The 21,397-nt window shown below is 41.2% G+C and overlaps 2 protein-coding genes across 4 annotated transcripts in view; both read right to left on the bottom strand.

Annotated features, from left to right (window-relative positions):
- Nucleotides 1-92: 92 nt before the first annotated feature.
- clasrp (CLK4-associating serine/arginine rich protein) lies at nucleotides 93-13,702 on the bottom strand. 3 transcript variants are annotated; one of them, XM_069668380.1, is made up of 21 exons: nucleotides 13,613-13,702; nucleotides 11,787-11,926; nucleotides 11,235-11,332; nucleotides 11,018-11,119; nucleotides 10,396-10,475; nucleotides 9,999-10,083; nucleotides 9,750-9,886; nucleotides 9,511-9,607; nucleotides 8,242-8,320; nucleotides 8,085-8,158; nucleotides 7,951-7,992; nucleotides 7,670-7,858; nucleotides 6,877-7,230; nucleotides 6,384-6,569; nucleotides 4,801-4,840; nucleotides 2,751-2,811; nucleotides 2,590-2,648; nucleotides 2,454-2,500; nucleotides 2,289-2,374; nucleotides 2,002-2,078; nucleotides 93-784 (listed from the first exon to the last, which is right to left on the bottom strand). In XM_069668380.1, the coding sequence occupies exons 2-20, from the start codon at nucleotides 11,883-11,885 to the stop codon at nucleotides 2,005-2,007; spliced, it is 1,989 nt and encodes a 662-aa protein (XP_069524481.1). In that variant the 5' UTR covers nucleotides 11,886-11,926; nucleotides 13,613-13,702; the 3' UTR covers nucleotides 93-784; nucleotides 2,002-2,004. The 3 variants fall into 3 exon arrangements, with proteins under 3 accessions (XP_069524481.1, XP_069524482.1, XP_069524483.1); XM_069668381.1 differs by having other exon boundaries at nucleotides 2,054-2,078; XM_069668382.1 differs by lacking the exons at nucleotides 93-784; nucleotides 2,002-2,078; nucleotides 2,289-2,374 and having other exon boundaries at nucleotides 2,455-2,500; nucleotides 4,797-4,840.
- Nucleotides 13,703-17,631: 3,929 nt separating this feature from the next.
- The window catches only part of LOC138596885 (protein jagged-1b), a 52,609-nt gene continuing 48,843 nt past the window's right edge, over nucleotides 17,632-21,397 (bottom strand). The window contains exons 10-14 of the mRNA XM_069668331.1: nucleotides 20,552-20,665; nucleotides 19,986-20,032; nucleotides 19,447-19,623; nucleotides 19,005-19,155; nucleotides 17,632-18,922 (exon numbers count right to left, since the gene is read on the bottom strand). Coding sequence (XP_069524432.1) covers nucleotides 18,486-18,922; nucleotides 19,005-19,155; nucleotides 19,447-19,623; nucleotides 19,986-20,032; nucleotides 20,552-20,665 — 926 coding nt within the window. The 3' untranslated portion in view covers nucleotides 17,632-18,485. The remainder of the gene's footprint in view (nucleotides 18,923-19,004; nucleotides 19,156-19,446; nucleotides 19,624-19,985; nucleotides 20,033-20,551; nucleotides 20,666-21,397) is intronic.

Below are 21,397 nucleotides of genomic sequence, written 5' to 3'. Positions count from 1 at the left end.
CCGCAACGCTGCAGGACGAACCAAAAGTTAATTGTGTCTGAATATACTGTGCTGTAACCGCTTTATGCAACACAAATACAAAGAAAATGAACAATATTTCCAAAGTCAGATTTATTTGTAGTTTTGTGTTTAACATTCCACATTACTGACAACAAAATAGTTATTTGCTTGTGTTACCATTTGGCAGAGGACAGAGTATAAAAAGAGGATGATGGACTGAATTCATACATGAACTTCATCTGCTTTCATAAACACGGTTTAAATGATGTGTATAACTATGTACATCATCTAATGATGGGTGTTTAAAATGGTCCGAAGTTTGAGCATTTCCTGTTGGAGAAAAGTAAAAGGCTGAGAGTGGAACAGAAGAAGGAAGATGTGAGGTACAAGGTGAGATATTGCTTAGTATTATATACTTCGAAATACAAACGTGTACAGAGAGAATCACGTTCAGGCGGAAAAGAAAAAGACATGAGCATGCAGAAGAAACCAGAAACTCATAAGAAATCTTCACTCTCTTTTCAAGACGAAGCAGAAATAAAGGGAGCCGATCGAACGGAGTAATTAGTGAAACTAAGGTATCACAGTCCCAATGTTATAACCTGTAGACACAGAGTATCAGAGAGCTTAGTGTCAATCAGTCCATCTCTTCATATTTCCATGTATTAGCCTTTTTTGATTGATAATGTGTTTCAATGACAAAGTACTGAGCAGACGGTTCTGTTGGATGTTTCCTACAGCTCAATATCGGTAGTATGGACTCCGTGACCGAGACCGCGACCTCCTGGAAGAAAGAGAAAAGGGTGAGCATGAAGGCGAGAGCCGATTAATCTGAATATGAAGATGATGTCACAACAGTATCTTTGTTCTGTCCTAAAAGCCTTATAGTTATATTAACTAATATATGTAGGTTTTTACTTATGTTACTAATCAATCCTTTAAGAGCATCATTAGACAATTACTACATTAAGTTAAGATTACTACAGATTTAGGCATATTTACTGGTTATTCTGAAAAAGAATGGACTTAAATCATGACTTAACTCTGATTTATGCACAATATTTACTTGAGGCTCGAGCCTGTCAGATAACTTCCAGATCCAGCAATCAACTAATATCAGGGAGTCGCAGATGTATAAAATTAACAGACAAATTCATTGTCTTAACTATCTAACACTATGAAATCCTTTGGGATACATCTTCATCATAATTTTAGACTATTTTAAAATATTTTTGATGCAAACAAACATGAGTATAAAAATTATTTTAACTCTCAAATATTGGCATCTGGGCTCCAGCTAAGCTTCAATTGGGACTTAAACCTTAAAGTCGAGCTGAATTGGCATTTCGAGAGTATCTAGCTTCCATATCGTGACGTATTTCCGAGTGAAACAGGATGTGCAGGCGGGACATATCATTAGAGGGGTTTGATTTGATCGCTGAGAAGTGGGCGTAGACAGACGTTCTCCACAGCGCAGTAGCTAGCTAACTGACCGAGCGTTCTTGGTGCTCTGCGGCCAGAGTGTTCCAGATTGATTGGTTGAAATTGGTTGGTTCTAGCTTACGTAAGCACACAGGATATTTTTTTTTTTACAGGAAGAAAAAATGATCGGATTTTGATATAAGAATACGAATAAATGGATTTTCTGTATTTTTTTTTGGGCCTATATTGTCAAATAGATGCACAATATTACCGGGGTTGTGATCTAAAAGGATTAAAATGGCATTTTTAATTTCACCTCGACTTTAAAAGACTTCTCTAAACTTGTTTTAGAAAAGTTTTGTAATGCATGTATTAAAATGTAAAGTAGCAGTTTTTATCCTGGGTAAAAAAAATATTGAAATAAAAAGTTACACTGGCTTATTTCAAACTTTTCTGTTCAGACTCGACACTGATTTGGTAGTCGAGTAAGAAACAGCACAGTAGCTAAAATATGGCCTGTGAAGTGACTGTGACAAGCTTCCAGATACTGTTTGTGCATTAAGTGTGAAGAAATCCCACAATTCACTCTGCTTCGTCGGAGCTGTGCTGACTCTTGCGGCTGCTTGCATACCTTCTGTGTGAGCTGTGTTCACGGCCTGAGGGACAGAGGACACAGAGTCGCGATCAAAACAATAGCATGCCAGAACATCTTGATGCTCATAAAACTGTCAGAGCGCAAACTGACGCCAGCAAATCAGACACAAGCCGGGCTGATTAAATATTTTGGTTACTTCTGTTCGGGTATGAAAGACTGTCCACATACAATAACAGCACTATTAAATTAGATCTGAAACCCGAAGTCTTACCATGTTTGGAGGGAGAAGGCGAGTGGCTCTGTCGGCCGTACTGTCTTTCCCATTCATCCCTCTCTTTCTCTCGCCTCTCACGCTCCCTAAACGCAAAGCCTCTGGGTCAGACGATTGCAACACACAAATACCAAACAGTCCACCTACACACACGCCGATTCTTACTTCATGCGTATCTTGCGTGCCATGGCTCGCAGCTCTCCCTCTCGCTCCTGTAAAACAAACACATCACTGAGGTCAGACACTTGCTAACAGCTCCGCCTTTTCTGCCTAAATTTAACGCACACACACAAACACACACCTGTCGTTTGTTTTCCTGCTGCTGGATCTTCACCTGAGCGGCTTTTTTATCCGCCTTGGCTGCAGGACGGGAAAAACCCAAAGAAATTTAGAGGGAAAATATTTTCAAAAATTTGCATATGACAAAAAGCGCAACAAACACACGCGCTCTGCTCTACTCACACTGCTTGTTGAGCGCCTTCTGCATTCGTTGCTTCAGCCGCTCCTGTGGGGTCATCTTGGGCTGCAGGTGACACGACTGTGTTAGCACAAACTTTGACAGCCTCACAAAGGTGTGTGTTTGTGTATGTGTCAGAGATCGTGGGGAACTTGTTATACAGTATGTTCAGTAGTTAGTGTAGATAAAAAGGACCACAAACTAAAACATTTAATATGTGTGACGTTTGTTGAGTCAACAAGCACACTGGAAACTTTGTGTGTATGCATGAGTGCATGTGTGTATCGAGAGTCCTGCACCAGGTTGGGTAACAGTTACCTGCATCAAAAGTTGTGCAACAGATAAACAAATAGTTTTTCTATAAATGAACAGAAACATGAAATATATGACGCAACCTCTGACCCCTAAACTCGCAACACTCCAAATCACGAGGTGTCACGCTCTAGATCGCGTAAGTTGGTGATTGATTCTGCTAAATAGGCTACGGCTACAGGTTGTGCACTTAAATAAGTGGGTGTAGTCGGTCCCAGATTCGACTCGGAGATGGTGTACGGCTCTTTTGGATGCAGGTTTGCAGAACTGGACCTGGGCAGGAGTCTGTGTGTGTATCCGTGTGTGTGTGTATGTGTGTGTGTGGACAGAGACAAACTGTTGCTGCAGCAGCTGCAGAATAGTTTAGAAGCAGGATCAGGTCATGTGACCCTTCACACAATACATGTATAACACTGTCAAAAAGAGGCCGAAGGAGGCAGAGGGAGGAGAAGAATGGGGTCGATAGTGAAACAAGGGCAAGTTCAGGTCCGCTGAGTTCATAAAGTTTAGAAAGAGCCAGTGGCATTCTGTGAGGGACACGCCCTTCACTGGGCCGTTTAAACCTGGCCAGGCAAGAAAAACTGCAGGTCACAACACTGCAGGCATGTTCGACAGAGAGGCAGATAATAACTCTATTCACTGTGGGAGTCAACTCAGATCTTTTCTTCTTTGACGGGGAATGTTGTGAGAAGAGACGCTGGTCCAGGAAGTTGGAACACGCCGACAAATTAATGTGTTTGTTTACTTAAAAGGAAAAGCTTGACATCATGAGAAATATGTTTGTTCACTTTCATGCATAAAGTGGGATCAGAGGATCGATTAAACTACCATTTCTGTACAATAAAATCTACCAGGAGTAGCCGGTCAGCTTAGCTTAGCATAAAGAATGGAAACAGTAGGAAGCAGCTAGCCTTCCAACAACATGGGGATTTGTCATGTTGCACTTTTTGTACAGATTAAAACAAACAAGACATAACACATTAATCACTGAGCTTTAAAGGTGCTTGTAGGCAGACTGTATTACATTTGAGCAAGGCTCGCTGTTCCTCACTGTTTAGTTTTTATGCTATGCTTAGCTCACCAGCTGCACCTTCTTATTTTCTGCAAGAAAGCCAAGCGTGTTCCTCAAAATGTCTCGCTATTCCTTTCACTCCCATCAAAACACTTTGTAAGCACTGTATTTTAAGAGTTAGCGTTGCTCTGCTTGTTGAAATAAGCCCAAAAGCTGCCGTCCAGAGCGGTTGTTGCAAATTAATGATCGCTTGTCAAATATTGATCGACGAGATATAACAAGACAGAGTCATCTTCTTCCATTCAGGGTCATTGATATGCTGGATATAACAGATATAAAGACGCTGCACTCTCGCACCCACATGTATATGTAAACATACAGAGACAACCCAGACTAAAAGCACAAGCAAGACGTCACAGGGGGCCTAAATGTTCACTCCATACAGAGATGGCAGCTTAATTCAGTCTGTGGGCAAAGTTCACTTTGTTCTCAGTTAAACACTAAGACGGTGTCAAATACTGCAGTGGTATTTGCAAAATAGATCAAGGGCTGTCTGCAGTGCATGTCCACTTTGTAGGGAAAAAAAAGAAAAACAGCACATCATCATTTCATTTTCTGTGGGCAACAATGGCTTCTACATCCCAGCCTGGTGGACAACCATGTCAGCCTGTCAGGGATGAGGGAGGCGTAGGCTTTAGCAAGAAACCCAGCTAGATCAAATTCTTACTGACTTTGGCAGCTCCCGTCTCTTTACCACCCGGAGTATCAGGCCTGCAGAGAGAAGGGGAGAAGGTGGTCAGAGAGGGAAGTGATAAGAAAGAAAATCCATAACAAATTACTGTTATGACTTTATAACAATTAATCACTACACTTGCATTTTACATACACTGATTTATTTATGTATACTACTATATAAATGATGTATGGTGATAAAAGCAACACGAGCAAAGAAAGTGCAACTAAAGATTATTTTCACTAGGTGATGATTATTTTTTAACAAGTAATTATTTAGTCTATCAATGTGGAGAATAAATATTAAAAACATTCTCATTACTGTGTTTTTTAATTTTTTACTTTTTATTTATTTATTTTAACATTTGAATTTGACTTATTTACTGTTTTTTGTCTGTTGTGCAGCACTTTGGTAACCTTGTTGTTTTTAAAATGTGCTATATAAATAAAGTGGATTGGATTAAAAGATCCCAAAGTCACGTCTAAAAAAAGCTTCTTTTGTCCAACCAACAGCCCAAAAACCGAACTGAAAACAATTAATTTACTATGATATGTAACAAAAAAGCAGTAAAGTAACAATCTCAAACTTTTTTATACAACTAAATGTCTGTTAAGTCACTATCCATCACCGAATAAGGTAACACAATGGTGATTGATCCTATGGCCCACTGATGAAAGCCTTTGCATTTGCAGTATACAGTATTATTATGGTCTGGATGACTGTGGCGACATCCATGGAAAAAAACAAAAGTGGTGCCCAGTTAGTGACGCGTTTTCCATCAGCCAGCAGTGGTTGGTCTGCCAGAGAGGGTAGGCGGAGCTTAGCGGCTGCTTTTTCGGTCTCTGCGAGTGTTGCGCGTAAACAGTAAAAATACAACTTCAAGAATAAGTGAAACTCCAAAGAAAAAGAAAATTTGACGCTCAGATGAAGGCAAACACTCTACAAATGAAAGCAAGGAAAATCAAGAATTATAACCAAGACAAAGGGAGCCAGCCGTAGACATCAGGTTAAATCATGAAGAGTGCTCTTGTAATGACCTTTTACTGCAGTGGGAGGCGCTTAAGAGCACAAAAAATGAAATCTTCGAGATTGTATCTTTAACTTTAAAAAGCTGGAACCATCAAATTTTTGACATTTTCACTTGCCAAGTCACATTAAAGCTCCTGTGAGGAACTTTTCGCTTTGTGTTGATTTTGGCGCCCCCTTTGGACAAAGCCGAACTTCTCATCGCTTTGCTGATTTTCCTCATATACAGAATAAATTTAAGAGCGTCTCATAACCAGTGAAAAACTCCTCACAGGGGCTTTAAGTTGATGTAAGTTACAATACATAAAAACAATGAATTAATGAATAAATCTATAATCAACAGCTTGCAATTAATTTTCTCTTCATCAATGAAATTGTAGAATCTGGTGACCCGTTATTAACCGAACAGCCAAAGGAAAGAGCGCTACAGAGAAGAGCATCCCCGGCTATTGCTTCTCTTTACAAGTTAAAAGACAATCAATCTACATCGCCAGCAGTGTTTCACTGGACATTTGTCTCTGTTACTCTCTTTAAGTGTTTACTTTGTCTTCTTACTTTCTTAGCTTGTCACAGATGCTGGGGGTAGAGGGCTGGGCTCCTCTGTGGGCAGGCGAGGGACTGTGGTTAGCGCGTTTTGGGGACTGAGAGAGACTGCGGCTGTTGCTTTCTCCCCGTCGGTGGCCTCCACTGCTTCGACCCCCTCGCCTCAAACTGCCCCCCTGCCGCGAGCTGGAACGTGACCTGAAAGAAAACAAAAAGAGAGCTTCGGTTAACGCTGTTTTTTTTTTTTTTTTAATTAACTGTCAGAAAACATTGCGGTGTCTGGGGTGCTGGTTTGATCTGTTGGTAGAGCAGGCGCCCGATATACAGATTCTACAGTGCTCGACACACTGATTGTGCGTTCGACCCCCAGTCTGCGGATCATTTGGTGCATGTCATCCCCCACTTTCTCCTCCCCACATTTCCTCTCTCTTCAACTGCCCTGTATAATAAAAGGCAAAATAAAAAGTATCTTAATAAATTAAAAAAAACCATGTAGGTGTCTTACCTTGTTCGTCTGCGTGCTGAGTATCTTCTCCTGTCCCGGTCCCTTTCCCTGTCCCTGTCCCTGTCCCTGTCCCTGTCTCTGTCTCTGTCCCTATCTCGCTCTCTGTCTCGGTCATTGGACCGCGATGGCGTCCGCTCGCGTCTCCTCCAGGATGTGGACCCTCCGTTTCCTCCTCTGCTGCGGGAGTGGGATCTGGAACGCCGTCTTGACCGCGATCTGGTTCTGGACCGCCGTCCATCCCTTCCCCCGCGGCCACGTCGGGCACGGCGTGAACGGGAGGAAGAGCGAGAGGAGGACCGAGAGGAGGAGTGGGAGGAGGAGAAAGGGGAGCGGCTGGAAGAGGACCTTCGTCTCCTGAAGGAACGGAAACACTGATTTAGTAACAACACCAGGCCAGCACCTAGCCTGTCTTCAGAATATGTCTGTCGTCTTGTGTTTAAGAAATCCTACTTTGTATAGCAGAATAAATAATAATCAAATATTTAAACTCAGTTATAAAGTTGCACAGCCCTTCTCTTTGCATTGCCTCAACCTGACATGCACAATCATAAACGTAGAACTTTCTAAGCTACCATTTCCTCTATGCACATGCAGACTGAAACATGTCTCGTTGCTACTCAACTTTTTGCATTGACATTCTGCTCTTTAAAAACTGTGATCCACCTCACCTACCACAAATTAATCAACATTTTGTTGTGCACATTCTCTCTGCTGTGGTCATTTGAACAGACATCAAATTGACTGTAAGAAGAAAACAACCAATGAAAAGCCAGGGAGAGGGAAAGTTACCGACCGGGAGCCCCTGTTATGACCTGCAGGGTGCTGCAAGCTGGAGAGGGCGTGGCCAGAGTGAGGAGCGGCCGTTTGCGTTGCTGCGGCAGCCTCTTCGTCGCTGCCTCCGAAGCTGGTGATGAAGGTGATCTTCTCTGGACCGGGGGTGCGTGAGCGTGAGCGTGACTCAGAGCTGGACTCCGACTCTGGCCTGAAGGTGATCAGATAGAGAAAGTTCAAACACAAATACACACAAACAAATAAATGAATACAGAAAAGAAAAGGACAAAATGATCGACTCACCGTTTATAGGGATCGTATGTGGGGCTGTCTCTTCTTGCATAGCTGAAATAAAAATAATTAAGACATAAGTTAAACATATTTAAGATGAGTGAACTGTCAATGAGTTAAACCCAATAAAGACACCATAAATTTACCTTGGCGGACTGATCTGACGACCTTTTAGCCTCTTCTCTCTGAACTCTCTCCTTTGTCTCCGGGACCGTCGGCCCTGGGATGATCAAAAACGTCACTTAAAAAGTTGCATCACATGACAGACACAGACGTCAGTGGCCTCAGTGGATTTTATCTTACAGAGTACATGGCCTTCTCCGCCTCCAGAGCCTTGGCATGTTTGATGGCTTCAACTTCCTCCTTGTCTTTCCTCAACATCCTGAAAAACAGATTTACAACATTAAACATAATCAATAAGATTTAACAGGTGTTAAATTTGATACTTTAAACGACTTAATAAATATAAACTTGAAAGCCAGTCTTAAAACTGAAACAGTCATATAGTTGAATGGGAAGTTAAGTCTCAGTTATATCTGCAACTTTCTGGAGCCCCTTGTGCATTCACACAACTTACTTCAGTAGACTACACTGTCTATGATCAGTTCATAGAGGGATGAGCTCACTAAGGTTGTGGTTTCACTGACAATTTCCAGGGCTTCGTTGAGGTTAAAAGAGAAACTGGCCCGCCGCAGGCGTAGTGATACTGGATCCCGACCACAAGACTGTGTGAGTGAGCAAATAGCTTTGCTTCCACCACACTACTAGCAAATATTTTATATAACTTGGTGTCCAAACATCTTACCTGTCCCTTTATGACGGCATAATAGCAAAGTTATTTCCCGGGTTTTTTGTTTTTTGCAATTTACTTAATCTATCCTAATTTAAGTGCTATACAAATTAGCTAAATTGAACCATCTTGTTACTGCGTAACAGGTGGTTATTATTTGGAAACTCTTGCAAAGGTTTCCGCCACTCTGTACCGCCTTCTGGCACCAGCCTGAGCTGTCCCTGTTGACGCTACTCCTGGGCTTGGCGCTCGCACTTTGATAGTTGGCAGGAAGACAGGAAGATAAATTTGCCAGAAAAATAAATGTATCTTCATGTTTTACGGGGACCTTTCCGAGGCAGATTTGGTATTCTGCTTCTACATTGACTGGCTCTCTCTTTTCATTCGGTTAAACCAGACATGTTCCCCGACTGTCAAAGTAACATTTGTTTTTTTCTGAACAGAGCAGCTGCAATTGTTTCCTTTAAAGAAACAACTTAATACTGTAACATCAAAAGAGAACTCACAGTTGGCAGGAAAATTACACCCCTCACTCTAGCTACAATTATGAATGTATTCAAAACACACACGCTAATGGGAAATGAATTTAAAAAGTAAACAAAGCAGTTGTGCCATTGGCTTGCCATCCTCTGCAGTCGGCCTGTCAACAGGAAGGTTTTGTATTACTGTGGTTTTCCTGACAGCCTTACAGTCAATAGGTGTTGCGTTCCTCCAAACCTGTATTTTTGCTTTTCTCTACAGTTGACCTGTGAGACATGATGATATAATCACCGAGATGTTACCTAACAAAATCGCCTTCAGCCATTCCATACGGGGTCGCTATTTTGTTTAGGTCCAACACCTGTTCCTGGTTCAGCTCATCAACGTCGACCTCCACATCTGCACATACACGAGACAAAGAGATGATTTGCATTTTGAGAGCAGATTGAGAATAGAAAAGGCATCATCCGAGTTATTATGCAGGATCGAATCTGCGAAATATCACAGCTTTTTTTTGTTGGTCAAAGTGACAAAAACTCACCAATATCTGGGATGCCCTCATCCTCTTCTGATTCACTGTTCTCTGAGTTGTCTTCATCTTTGTCTGACTGGGGTTCAGGCTCCGTCACAGTGCTGTCTTCGTAGGTGTAACCAATTGTGGCCTTTTTTTCAGCAAGTCTGCATGATAGGAGGAAGGATTTATAAATACAGAGCCAATGTACGTGCTCCAAACTAACTCTAAGAGTCACAGTCATAGGTTCAAACAGACAACACAGATGTAACGGCTCACTTTTTCTTCTCGTCCTCATTTGGCTTTTGCAGGCCACCGTAGAGCTCATCCAGGTAGATCTGGTATAAACACTGCTCCTCAGAGACTGTAGGGAGACAGTGGGGAGTTTTAGCGCACAACATAACCACAAAATATACCCACTGAGGGCAGGTTAACAACTGTTAATGTAACAGTAAAAAACATGCAACACTGTGCAGGAGTGAAACAGGGGTTGAAAAGACTCGACTGCATTGCAATATGTAAAAAAATGTTGATGCAAATTTAATGAAGGCTGCAGGATTTACATCCATCCAGTGTCCTTTGTGTTCAGAATTACTGTTAACTTTAATAACAAAACCGCAATAATTCAATGAACATAGAGCAAAGAACATATAACTATCAAGTTTGAGAAACTCACTGTTGGCGAAGTCGTTCTGCACCAGGCCTCTGTAGCGCTCATAATTGCACTTCCTCTCCTCCATCTCCTGCTCTGGGGTCCTATAGAGACAAAGAGCAGACAGATATATCTCACACCTGGCACTTCACTCAACACTCAAGTCTCGCCTTGCTGAGAACGTGCCGAGACTAAAACCTCAAAACCATTTTTAAAAGGTTTAGCAAATGTTTCATAAGGTTAAAAAAAACAAAACTTTAATGATGTATTCTGTTTATAAGCGCTGAGAGTCTGTAAAAATGCAATATGCAACAAAACAAAAAAACTACCTTTAAAAAATTTCTCTTTAATCTTCTGACTCAAGTTTATATGTAGATAAATTTAAGCTAAACATGTTCATACATACGCTATCCCTCTGCTTCATACTTAAACCTGCAGTGCGGACTGTGCCAGATGTTCATTTACTGTATGTGAAAAAGTCACAGCCTCCAGCTTTAATGCTCGGTGCTTTTTGTACTTGTGTCTTTCTGAATACCCCCACAGCGCCCCACAAACATGTACAATTACAAGGCAACAATGCACACGCCATAAAATATTAACAACAGACAGATTCAGGGGTTTAATGTAGTGCATCTTTAAGACTTACGATGTGTTGAGCAGCGGAGGCGTGTAGGTTGGGATGTAGTCCAGATGAGCCCTGACATCAAACCTGTCGATCATGTTGTTGGCGTCTCCCTGCCAGGGCATCCTTTGGACAAAACAAGAGAAAATGAGTTATAATCTCATCAGCGAGATCCCAGAAGCACTGCGCATCTGGTGTGTGTAATGTCTTATATATGTGGTGGGTGTGTGCGTTTCCTCACATGTTGATGGGGCTCTCTGCAGCCAGCGCCACGGCGGGATCCAGATGAATCTTATAGGCTCGACCGTGAACCTGTAGAAACTGAGCTGGATCCTTTTTCTGTTGAGACAAAACGAGAGGGCGTCAAAAAATAATAGAAGTGGAAATTGCATAAAAACAAACAAACTGGAAAAACGTACTAATTAGTGCAATACATAATAATGTACAGGCCTTTAACTTAAAACAATGTCATCTATTATACAAACCACAAGCACAATTTAGAGTAAGTGTTTGGCTGCTTTTTTTCGTGTCTTGCAAAGTGAGACAGAATGGAGCTCACAAATGTTCTCATTACAGCTCAAAATGCTGCTTCAACACTAAGTTATAATTGTATTCATCTCTCATCTTCTAAAAAAGGCACAATTTAGACAGAACAAAAAGATCAAAAAGCATCCAATAATTGGACAGAAAACATGTTTTCATCCGAGTAAGAAGAGGCAGGGTGACCGTGACTCTGAAAATGACTACACCCAGCTACCAGTCTCAGTCGGTGCTTATTGAGAAAGACTCTTACGATCTTTTCGTAGTACTCCCGCCGTCGCTCTCCTCGGCGTTTGTAATCCACCATCATGCCACGGAGCTTGCGCTCGTGTTTGCGGGCCTCCTGCCACATGACGGCTCCGCTGGGGGTGGGGGCGCGGCGGGGCACGGCTGCTGTAGAGAGGAAAATAGGGAAGAAACAGAAGATGGGAGAAAGAAGGAGCATGCAAAAATGTGAGGAATGAGTATCTGACAAAGACAAGCTCATTTCAATTATTGATACACGATATTGGATTATTTGCTAATATTTTCCAACCCCTTTTGACGATACTGATATATTAGGCACATGTGTTTTTTCTTCCTAACTGTAGAGAACATCAAGTCTCCTCTGTCGTGAAATTGATATCATGCCTACTCTTATCATAGTGGCCCACTGGCAGATTCTTGGGATGGGCGATTAAATTTGTAGTGTGTCATTGAGCATTTACGCAAAATTAAAGCATTGTTTTAACAGCGGAAAACATCGGCAGAATAATGACGTATCTGCCGATGCTGATATGTCATTTACAAACCATGATCTGCAGATACTGATAACGTGCCGATAATATCGTGCCTCCCTAATTGCAATGATTTAAATATTTTAAACACTGTTATAGCTCTTTTTTTCTCAAATGAGAGCACAATGCAGGAGCTTGGTTGTTTGTTTTACCCACACAAATTGTAACAATATACCTTATAAGGTACAGATCCTGGTAGGCAAGCAATATCAGGTACACTTTGTGTAAACAAACAATGCAAATCTGTAGCTAAGATTTCTTTAAAAATAGTTGACAATGAATGGTACACATTGACATCATGGAAATTTACAGTCCATGGTAAGTTAAGTAATTTTCCAGTTTGACAAAGGATAATTATGTATCTATTAAGAGTGTGAATCTTTCAATATCTCCCAAACAAAACAAGATTATGCAGATTTTATATTTGATACAATAATGTAAATACACAGAGGCAAACCTAAGACAAAAGACAATGTATTTTTGATTAACTTGACAAAATAAAACATCTATATGTCCCATTAGATCCTCTTAGCCCTGACAACAAACTTGATGGTTTTAGTCACTCAGGTTTCCAAACAATTACAAGCTGGCCATGTCTTTAGTAAATGCTGTTTGGTGTTGCTTTTGAAAGTGACATCTAAGCCGAAAAAAAGAGAACAAAATAAACGCTGATGCATATCAGCATAATGCTGCTGCTTATACTTCCCTGAGTTTTCTATATCTCAAACACTTCTTCAAACTGAAGGTTTATTACATTCAAATATGGGACTATAAAATATTAATATCAGCTACATATATCTCCAAAGGGAACAGCCATGTTGCTGTGGACTCTATTAATAAGGTCAAAGCCTCTTAGTCTAAACAGAAGCATTACCTCAGTTTGGATTCTTGATTCACGACATATTAGCACCTAAATCACCTGGAGCCAAACGGCTAATCTAGCTAACTACCCCAAACCATCGTTGTCAAGCTTATCATAGCACAGCTGCTTATCTCTTAAAAACTTCACTCAATTCTCTTTCATTTGCTCATTCCCACTATCGCTTTAGGTCGCATGAATGTGCAATAAGGTTAGCAATGTTTTCAAAGTTATTGAGGAGTTGGTTAGCCTACACATCGGCCTGGCTGCGCATGCAGCCCGGGCCTTTGCTGCTGTTAGCCTAGCCTAGCTTAGCCTAGCATAATTTAGCTCTTCTGCAAATACGCTAGGAACAACGCGTTTATCACAGCCTCTTTAAGACCAACTACACACGAAATTAAGTTGCACCAAACACCCGGCATCCTCTTTACATTAACTGTGTACCTGTTTTATTGACCACCAAAAGAAACTGGGTTTGTTTTCGGTCAGCCGAGGGCGATGTGTAGCGCAGTGTTGCTGTCACACGCCTCCTTCTCCTGCATTTACTAAAACTAGTGTCGGTGCAGTACCGTGATTAGCCTGCGGGGCGCTGTTTACCTTTATAACTATGGTATGTACTTTGGTATATAGCCTACACTACAGCATGTGAGAACCTTTTGGCCTCTTAAATAAGTCGAAAACTCACACTGACATACTTTCAGTGCTTGATTTGACGACTTTACACTCATAACAAGTGAAAACATTAGACTATACAGGGATTTAGATGATGTGGTCGCTTATAGGGGTAGAGGTTTGATGAACTCATTATAACTTTAGTGTGTCGATCACTTTTGTAAACTAATTATCAATGTAATCTGACAACTGTTGAATTCAAATACTAAAGCAAAATGAAAACTTTTGTTATCCAGCAACTATTTTATTTTATAATATGGAGAGGGAGAGAGAGAGAGAGAGAGAGAAAGAGAGAGAAAGGATGGCCCAGATTAGAGCATCTTTGACCCTTACCACAGTAACGACAAATTAGTTAATTTGTGTAATCTAATTAGTAAATAATCTGATCACTATTGTTATCCAGTTAGCTACATAATTACTTAAGTCATCTGTTTACCTCTGCAGTGTTACTCATGTTTAATTTGATTAGATTATCAGTAATCTATTTACTATCAAAAGCAGGAGAAAGAGATGAACTATCTGATATATGTAGCTGATATAAATATTCTATAGAATTGAACTATCTGCAGAATTGACATTTGGATTGTGTCCCCTGACAGGTGATCTACAGGGGCGCTGTGCCTGATTGTAATATAAGTCATGACATATCATGTCAGTGATATCTTTTATAGAGTAGGAATTATTGCAATTAAACGTTTATGCTTTATTCAGTAAGTATTCACAGTTGTTGTGTATGGGCTTCAATGCATTAAAACCTAAAGAAATGTCATCTTATTAACATAATTTGATATATTCCAATGTTATGCAATCTAATTTGATGTTTATAGTGTTACCTGATTACCTCTGTAATGTGATCCCTTTTTAAGTTTGAGTATCAGGTAATCTGATTGCACTTTTGGTGTTATGAGCCACAAGTGCCTTAATAACAAGAAACTACCCCAATAATTCCACTGTTTTCATATTCACTTTCTTGTTTTGAGAATTAATACAGATTCAGATACAGATATTGTTGGAATTTGTAAAATCTAATAAATGCACATGCCTATGTATTATATGGATCTGGATGACAGTTTATATCTGATGACAATATTAGAAAGTCACTGTACAAACTAAAGTTTGCTTGCGGGCTGTGGCCACAAGATGTCCCTGTAAGACAGGAGAGATGCAATAACAGTGAAGTCCACCTAATTATTGACAATAACGTGGTGAAAGTAAATTGTATTGAATGGAATTGAAAAACTAAACCTCAAAACTTCATTTGGGAGCAAATACTTTTTGTTTCAACCTATAAATTGAGTTAACACAAATGATCCTGCTACTCGAAAGCAGGATGTCGCATATTTAGTCTGTTTCATATGCAGTGGTATAAATGTTGACGTGATTCTCAGTGACGAGTTGATGATTTCTGGGTTACCCTAGATTACCTAATACTCATATAATTTCCCACTTACATGTTGGAGAGTCCCTGACAGACAATACAGACAATTGCTTTTACGTCTATCGTTGACCCCAGGGTCATGGTGTTAAGGGCACAAACTTAGAGACATGCATTAGCTGTGTCAATGTAAATTCTTGGAATCTTTACTATGTATTTAGAGAACATTTAGAGAACAGCGACATTATATAGCACTCAGCAATAACACAAGTTGAGGGAAATGAGGGACAGGAACTTCTCAGCTTAATTTGTAATCAGCTCTTTTGATATCCTTTGGCCCACAGCAGGTGTACAGAAGGTCTTTACATACAGCAGTGAGAACGTGTGCGTTTTTGTGAAACTCTTTTTCCCTACATTTCCTCTTGACCAGGGTGGGGACAGGAAGCCTGTGTTCATTTCCAGTCTGTTGCTGTTTCAGAGGTCAAAGATCACATTCGACCAAGTACAGTGATGTAACCCTGCAGTCACTTTACACTGCACACCACACAAAGCCCTTCCTTTTATACACTGCCATTTGACAGCCATATTATCGTAAAAAATCAGCATGGCATTTGGATGAATTGGGTTGGAGCTCACAAAAAATGTTTTGATACAGGATATTTGAGTAGCTAAGCGTTGCCTGTTCACTACTTAAATTGCCAATTTGTGCCATAAAACAAATTTCCTGTGCATAACAGCATTTACATAACATTAATGCAAACAATCTAAAAGACCTAACATGAAGGGCATCCGGCTAGCTCACCTGATTACAATACATTTACATACTGCAAAGACATTTAAAAAAAGGGTGACCAGACAAGAGACAAGGGTCTCACAACCAAACGACCGTCCTCGAGGAAAACTGGGGTCAATCTGGAGGTTTTCCGTTTCTCTTTTCCTGGCACAGTCAAGATTATTGTTTGTGAATGTGTGTCAGTGAGAGAGAGAGAGAAAGACAGAGAGAGAGAGAGAAAGAAAGTGACCCACTGACCTACTAGTGGCTGTGAGCCAATGTGCTCCATCATGAAACATCCTTTCTTGTGCTTCTGGAAATGATATGAAGTTTGATATGTTCGTCATGGCAACTGAAAAGTGCTTACACGTAAACACAGAGAGTAGGACGCACTTTAGACCTTCAATGGGAATAATTTTACTTTAACAAATCATTGTATTTTATTCTTCAGGAATAATATTCTTCCTATTTGATATGTGATGTGATACTGATTTACTTTGTACTGCCCCAGCTTTTTAGTCAGTGACAGGGCTAACATACAGGGCCGGTTACACAAAGACGCTTTAGACTGGTCTATAGTGTAAGGCCAGTCTTAATATTGCTCATAGATCAGTCTAATGCAAGTTAGACCGTTCCACAAAAATAAAGACTGACTAATTTTAAAAATTAGACACCTTACCACCAAGCTAACTCAGCTCTAAGAACCATGTTACCATGGTAACAATCAGTGACACCTGCTGACCAGTAGCACCAAATTTTGAACGTCTTTGATCGTCCTTTCAGCAGTCGGATTAACACTGTTTACTGTTGCTGCAATTTTTTTTCCATATCAGTTTTGTTGTTTTTGTTGTTGTTACACTCTTGGCTGAATCTTCAGAGTAAAATGCCCTTAAAACTGTTGAATTCCTCCGATAGACAAACATTTTTTGCTGGGGTAAACAGACTTGATAAGATGTGGTTACTCGCCATTTTTTTTTGGTTTTGAAAAAAGTCTTATTTTACCCAGAATTCAAAGCACCATAGTCCTGCTTCTTGTTCAGAAGACAAATAGAAATGTTCTCGATCTATCTAACTAATGTTCTTTCTGTATGGGGCTGTGACAGCTCCTCTAACTCTGCTAACATAAAGCTGCAAAGACCCAGCCACCTCTTGGCACGTCAAACTTTAAGACGGAAAAAAATACCGTTAGAATGCAATTATGGAGCCTGTAATTCACTTATATAAAGCAAATGAGAACTGCAAAACAATGTATACTACTTTTTGCTTCCTCATGAAATGTCCTTGTTTGGTCCTCCAAGAATTAAATTAACAACAGGCATGTCACAGCATCCCAAACATGCACTCTTTATGCACATATAAAAAGAGTAAGAGGCTCATTACTCTCTCCTACAAAGAACAAAGTGCTCAAACGTCCCTCGAGCAGCAACAGCAGATGATGTTTTTGGCCTTTGCCTTAATTCGATAGGATGGTGGATAGAGTCAGAGATATGGAAGAGAGAGTGGGGATGACATGCAGCAAAGAGCCGAGGGTGGAGGATTGAGTGTGACACGATTTAACTGCTGAGCTAAACCAGCGCCCCAACTCTAAGATATGTTGTCTTAAAGCTTGAGAAATAAATACTTTTCTTGGTAAATGCACTTTTATTACGATCCACATGTGCTGGTTCCTCCAAATGGAAAGCGAAATGGGACAAACGGAGCACAGTAATACAGTGATACTTTCAGACCAAACCACAGTACAAAAAGGGCATCCATATGTACAATATATTCACGTACAAAAAAGCTATTTTACACACAAGTATGAAAAAAAATCATACAACTTTGACAAACTGTAGAATAACAGAAACAATAGGCAACAGTGTATAGTTTTAAAACAGTTTTCAAACGGCTAAAAAGCCTTCGGAGCAGGAGTTCAAAGGTGTAGAAACTTTGTTTTCTTCTCTTTAAGTAAACTGTCTTTAGCCTTCTTTTTTTCCACCACATACACTCATAATAAAACATTCTCTACTTCACGGTCACACACACGTACACACAACCAGACACAGAAACACACTGAGTGTTAAATAAGCATCCATTCATTAATCTCAGTCCGTCAGAGTTCAGTCTAAAACAGAAATGGAGGTCTGAACACCAAACAGGCATTATGGACCATGGAACAGGTTGAGAGGATGTTCCCTCTTAACAGTATCTGAGGCACTCTGAGGCGAGTCTGTAAGTCTCCAGATTAGTTAAGAGTCAAAACAAGTTCTTCAGTCAAACATCATTCACTTGCTGCTTCTCATTTTTGTCAACAAAAGGTCAAAGCCGACGACACAAGTCTTATGACCTTTGCAGCCTTCACTCCTCGGATAAGTGTCCGAACACATAAAGGTCACAGGGTCTCTCCTCTTTCATGACCGAACAGGGACACAGTGCAAGAAACTGGGAACAGGTCCCTGTTAGCGAGAGCGAGCGCGAAGAACGCAAAATAAACTATAAAAAAAAGCTCCTCATTAGTGTCAGGCCTCTACTTCCTGGTTGTCTGTGTAGTGGAAGCGGTTCAACTTCTCCCTCTCCCGGTTTGAAATGTCCAGTTTGGGGCCGTGGGCTGGCTTAAGTGCCGGAGAAGGGTGTGAGGGTGCCGGAGAGGGGGGCAGGGTCAGTTCAATCTCCTCGTAGCATCGCGTGACGGGGGCGGGCGGAGGAGGGTCTGTGAGGGGGACGGCGGGGGGCAGGAGGGGCACGGGACGGTCCACGTTTCTGATGAGGTTGACAAACTCCCTCTGGTTGTTGATGCCTTCTTCCTGCGGGACGGCCTGCTGCTTTTTCCGCTTCCGATGGAGGTGTGAGAGGATGAAGGCGCAGGCCGCACAGCCACACACTGTCACTAAAGCTAAGACCCCCACCAGGATGATGTAGAAGCTGACGCCCTGGTGTGTCGTGTCGGACATGGCTCCTGCACACACAGAGGCAGAGACGTCAGACCAGACTTCATTCAGATTTTGCACATTTTTAGACACGAACACATTTTGTCTTACCTGGACAGTGTTGACCAACGCAGGGATTCTTGAGGCTTATGCACTCGTTACCATAGTAACCCTCTGGGCATGCACACATGTATCTGCCCTCTATGCTGTGACACGGCACCCCCTGATGGCAGGGGTTGGGATTGCATGGATCCAAAAGTATCTGAAAAAACAGTTGACACTTTTTTGCAACCATTTTGACCGAGCAAATATTCACAGGGTTCCTTTGTCTGGTAACAAAAACGATCTCGTTTTCTGAAAGTTTTCTGTTTGTATTGTAGTTTTTTGTGATTTGCTAATTTATCTTTTCTGCAACAGTTCATAACAAACCAAAGCAGCTGTTAAACTGCCTTCCCAAGGCTGGTGTGTTGCTGACAACAGTCAAAGAAACTATTTAGTTGTGTAATTGTGTTTTTTTTTTCTTTGATGCTTAACAAACTGAGAGTCAACCAACCTCGCAGAAGATTCCTGAATATCCCGTGGGACAGTTGCAGGTGACGCTCCTTCCATCTTTCTCCACACACTGTCCTCCATGCAGACAGGGGGCGCTGTCACAGGCACTCGGACGATTTTGGCAATATTTCCCAGAGAAACCAAGTGGACACAAACATCTGGACCCCGACACCTGGTCCTGTGTAGGACAGTATATTGTGCATGTTAGTTATATGTATGTAAAACTGAAAGATCAATGGTTATGTGAAGTAGGGAAAAGGGCATGAGAGAGATGAAAGGTAAACCTTTCATGGATCTGCTGCAGGCAATAAAACATTTTCCCCTCTGAGGATAAACACTGCTGATAACTGGAGGCAAAACAACTTCACAAAGAGGTTTTCATCTCCTGAAGAAGGCCTGAGATGCCGGGGCGTCACAATGAAATAATACCCAATGGGTTTCCTTTAAAAACTTTGTTTCCTGAGATGTGTGAGAGCTTTTTATTTTAAGAAACACATGAAGGGATGGTGGAGAAGAGAGAGAGAGGGGCAGGACTCTTACCTCACACTGTCCGCCGTTCAAACACAAACCCTCACAGCTGTTGTTCCCTGTAGATCAGAGAAACCAGAAACACTATATGAACACTAATATCTCACATAGATTACATATGCGTGCAGCTATGATGCTGTAATAATCAAACAGAGTCAGAAGTAACAGAAGTCAAACCTAAAGTACAAACTCTTTTATTGGTTGATGTAACAGTGAAACTGATTGAACTGGAGTTGGGGTGCAATGATCTCCTGACTGCAGGGCAGCTGCTGTTAAAACACAATCCACGTACAATCCTTCCTTCTTTTAGTCCTAACTTTTCCTTGCCCTTACTTTCTTCATTCCTCTCTGTTTCCTTTATTTTAGTTTTGTGTCCTTCTTCTTTGTCTTCTACTTCTTTCCATGTGGCCTTTGCTGCCTTTTTCTATCCCACTCCCTTTTGTCTTCTTTTCTATCAATACCTTCCCTGTCCGATTCCTTTGTCTCTTCTTTCTCTTTCCTCTTTGCTTTTCATGTCCTATCCATTCCTTTTCTTTTTCCTTTCCCTCACTTTCCTCTTCTATCTCTTTTATACTCACTGATGTCACAGTTTGGCCCGGTCCATCCAGGCAGGCAGTCACACAGGTATCCACCGATCAGGTTGCGACAGGAGCGGGCGTGGACACAGATACTCATTTCACACTCGTTGGTGTCTGAAGAACAGAAGAAAGAAGAAGATAAACACTTTGTTCTTTTGTGCAGATAATTGTTGTCCAGCACCTGTAACAACAGGTGTGTCTGTGAACATTATTCCCATCAGTATTCTGAAGACTTTTATTTTGATGATCTCATTTCATAACTTTTAAGAGTCTCATTTTTGCTCCCCTGATGGAACAAAAACTGTCTTTGAATTTCACTCTGAACACTTAAGCTTGCTTGCTTATGCGTTTTTTTTCATTATTTTTTGGCCTTTTCACCTTTGTTGGACAGGACAGCTGAAGACTGACCCCAAATGGGGAAGACAGAGTAGATATGACACGAACCAAAGGGCCGCGAGTTGAATATTTGGTCTCTGTACACCGATCAGCCATAAAATTATGATCACCTGCTTAATAGTGTGTAGTTCGCCCTTTTGCCGCTCAAACAGCCCTGACCCATCGAGGCATGGACTCCTCTAGACCTCTGAAGGTGTGCTGAGGTATCTGGCACCAAGATGTTAGCAACAGATCCTTTAAGTCCTGTAAGTTGCGAGGTGGGGCCTCTATGGATCGGACTTGTTCATCCAGCACACCCCACAGATGCTCGATTGGATTGGGAAGTCAACACCTTAAAATCGTTGTCGTGTTGCTCAAACCATTCCTGAACCATTCTAACAATGTGGCAGGGTGCATTATCCTGCTGAAAGAGGCCACTGCCATTAGGGAATATTGTTTTCATGAAGGGGT

The sequence above is a fragment of the Semicossyphus pulcher genome, unplaced genomic scaffold, assembly GCF_022749685.1.
Source record: "Semicossyphus pulcher isolate SPU_LCO1_2020_fin unplaced genomic scaffold, fSemPul1.0.p SCAF_19, whole genome shotgun sequence".
Taxonomy (NCBI): Eukaryota; Metazoa; Chordata; class Actinopteri; order Labriformes; family Labridae; genus Semicossyphus; species Semicossyphus pulcher.
Note: the sequence above shows the minus strand (reverse complement) of the source record. Positions and strands in the feature narration are given on the sequence as shown.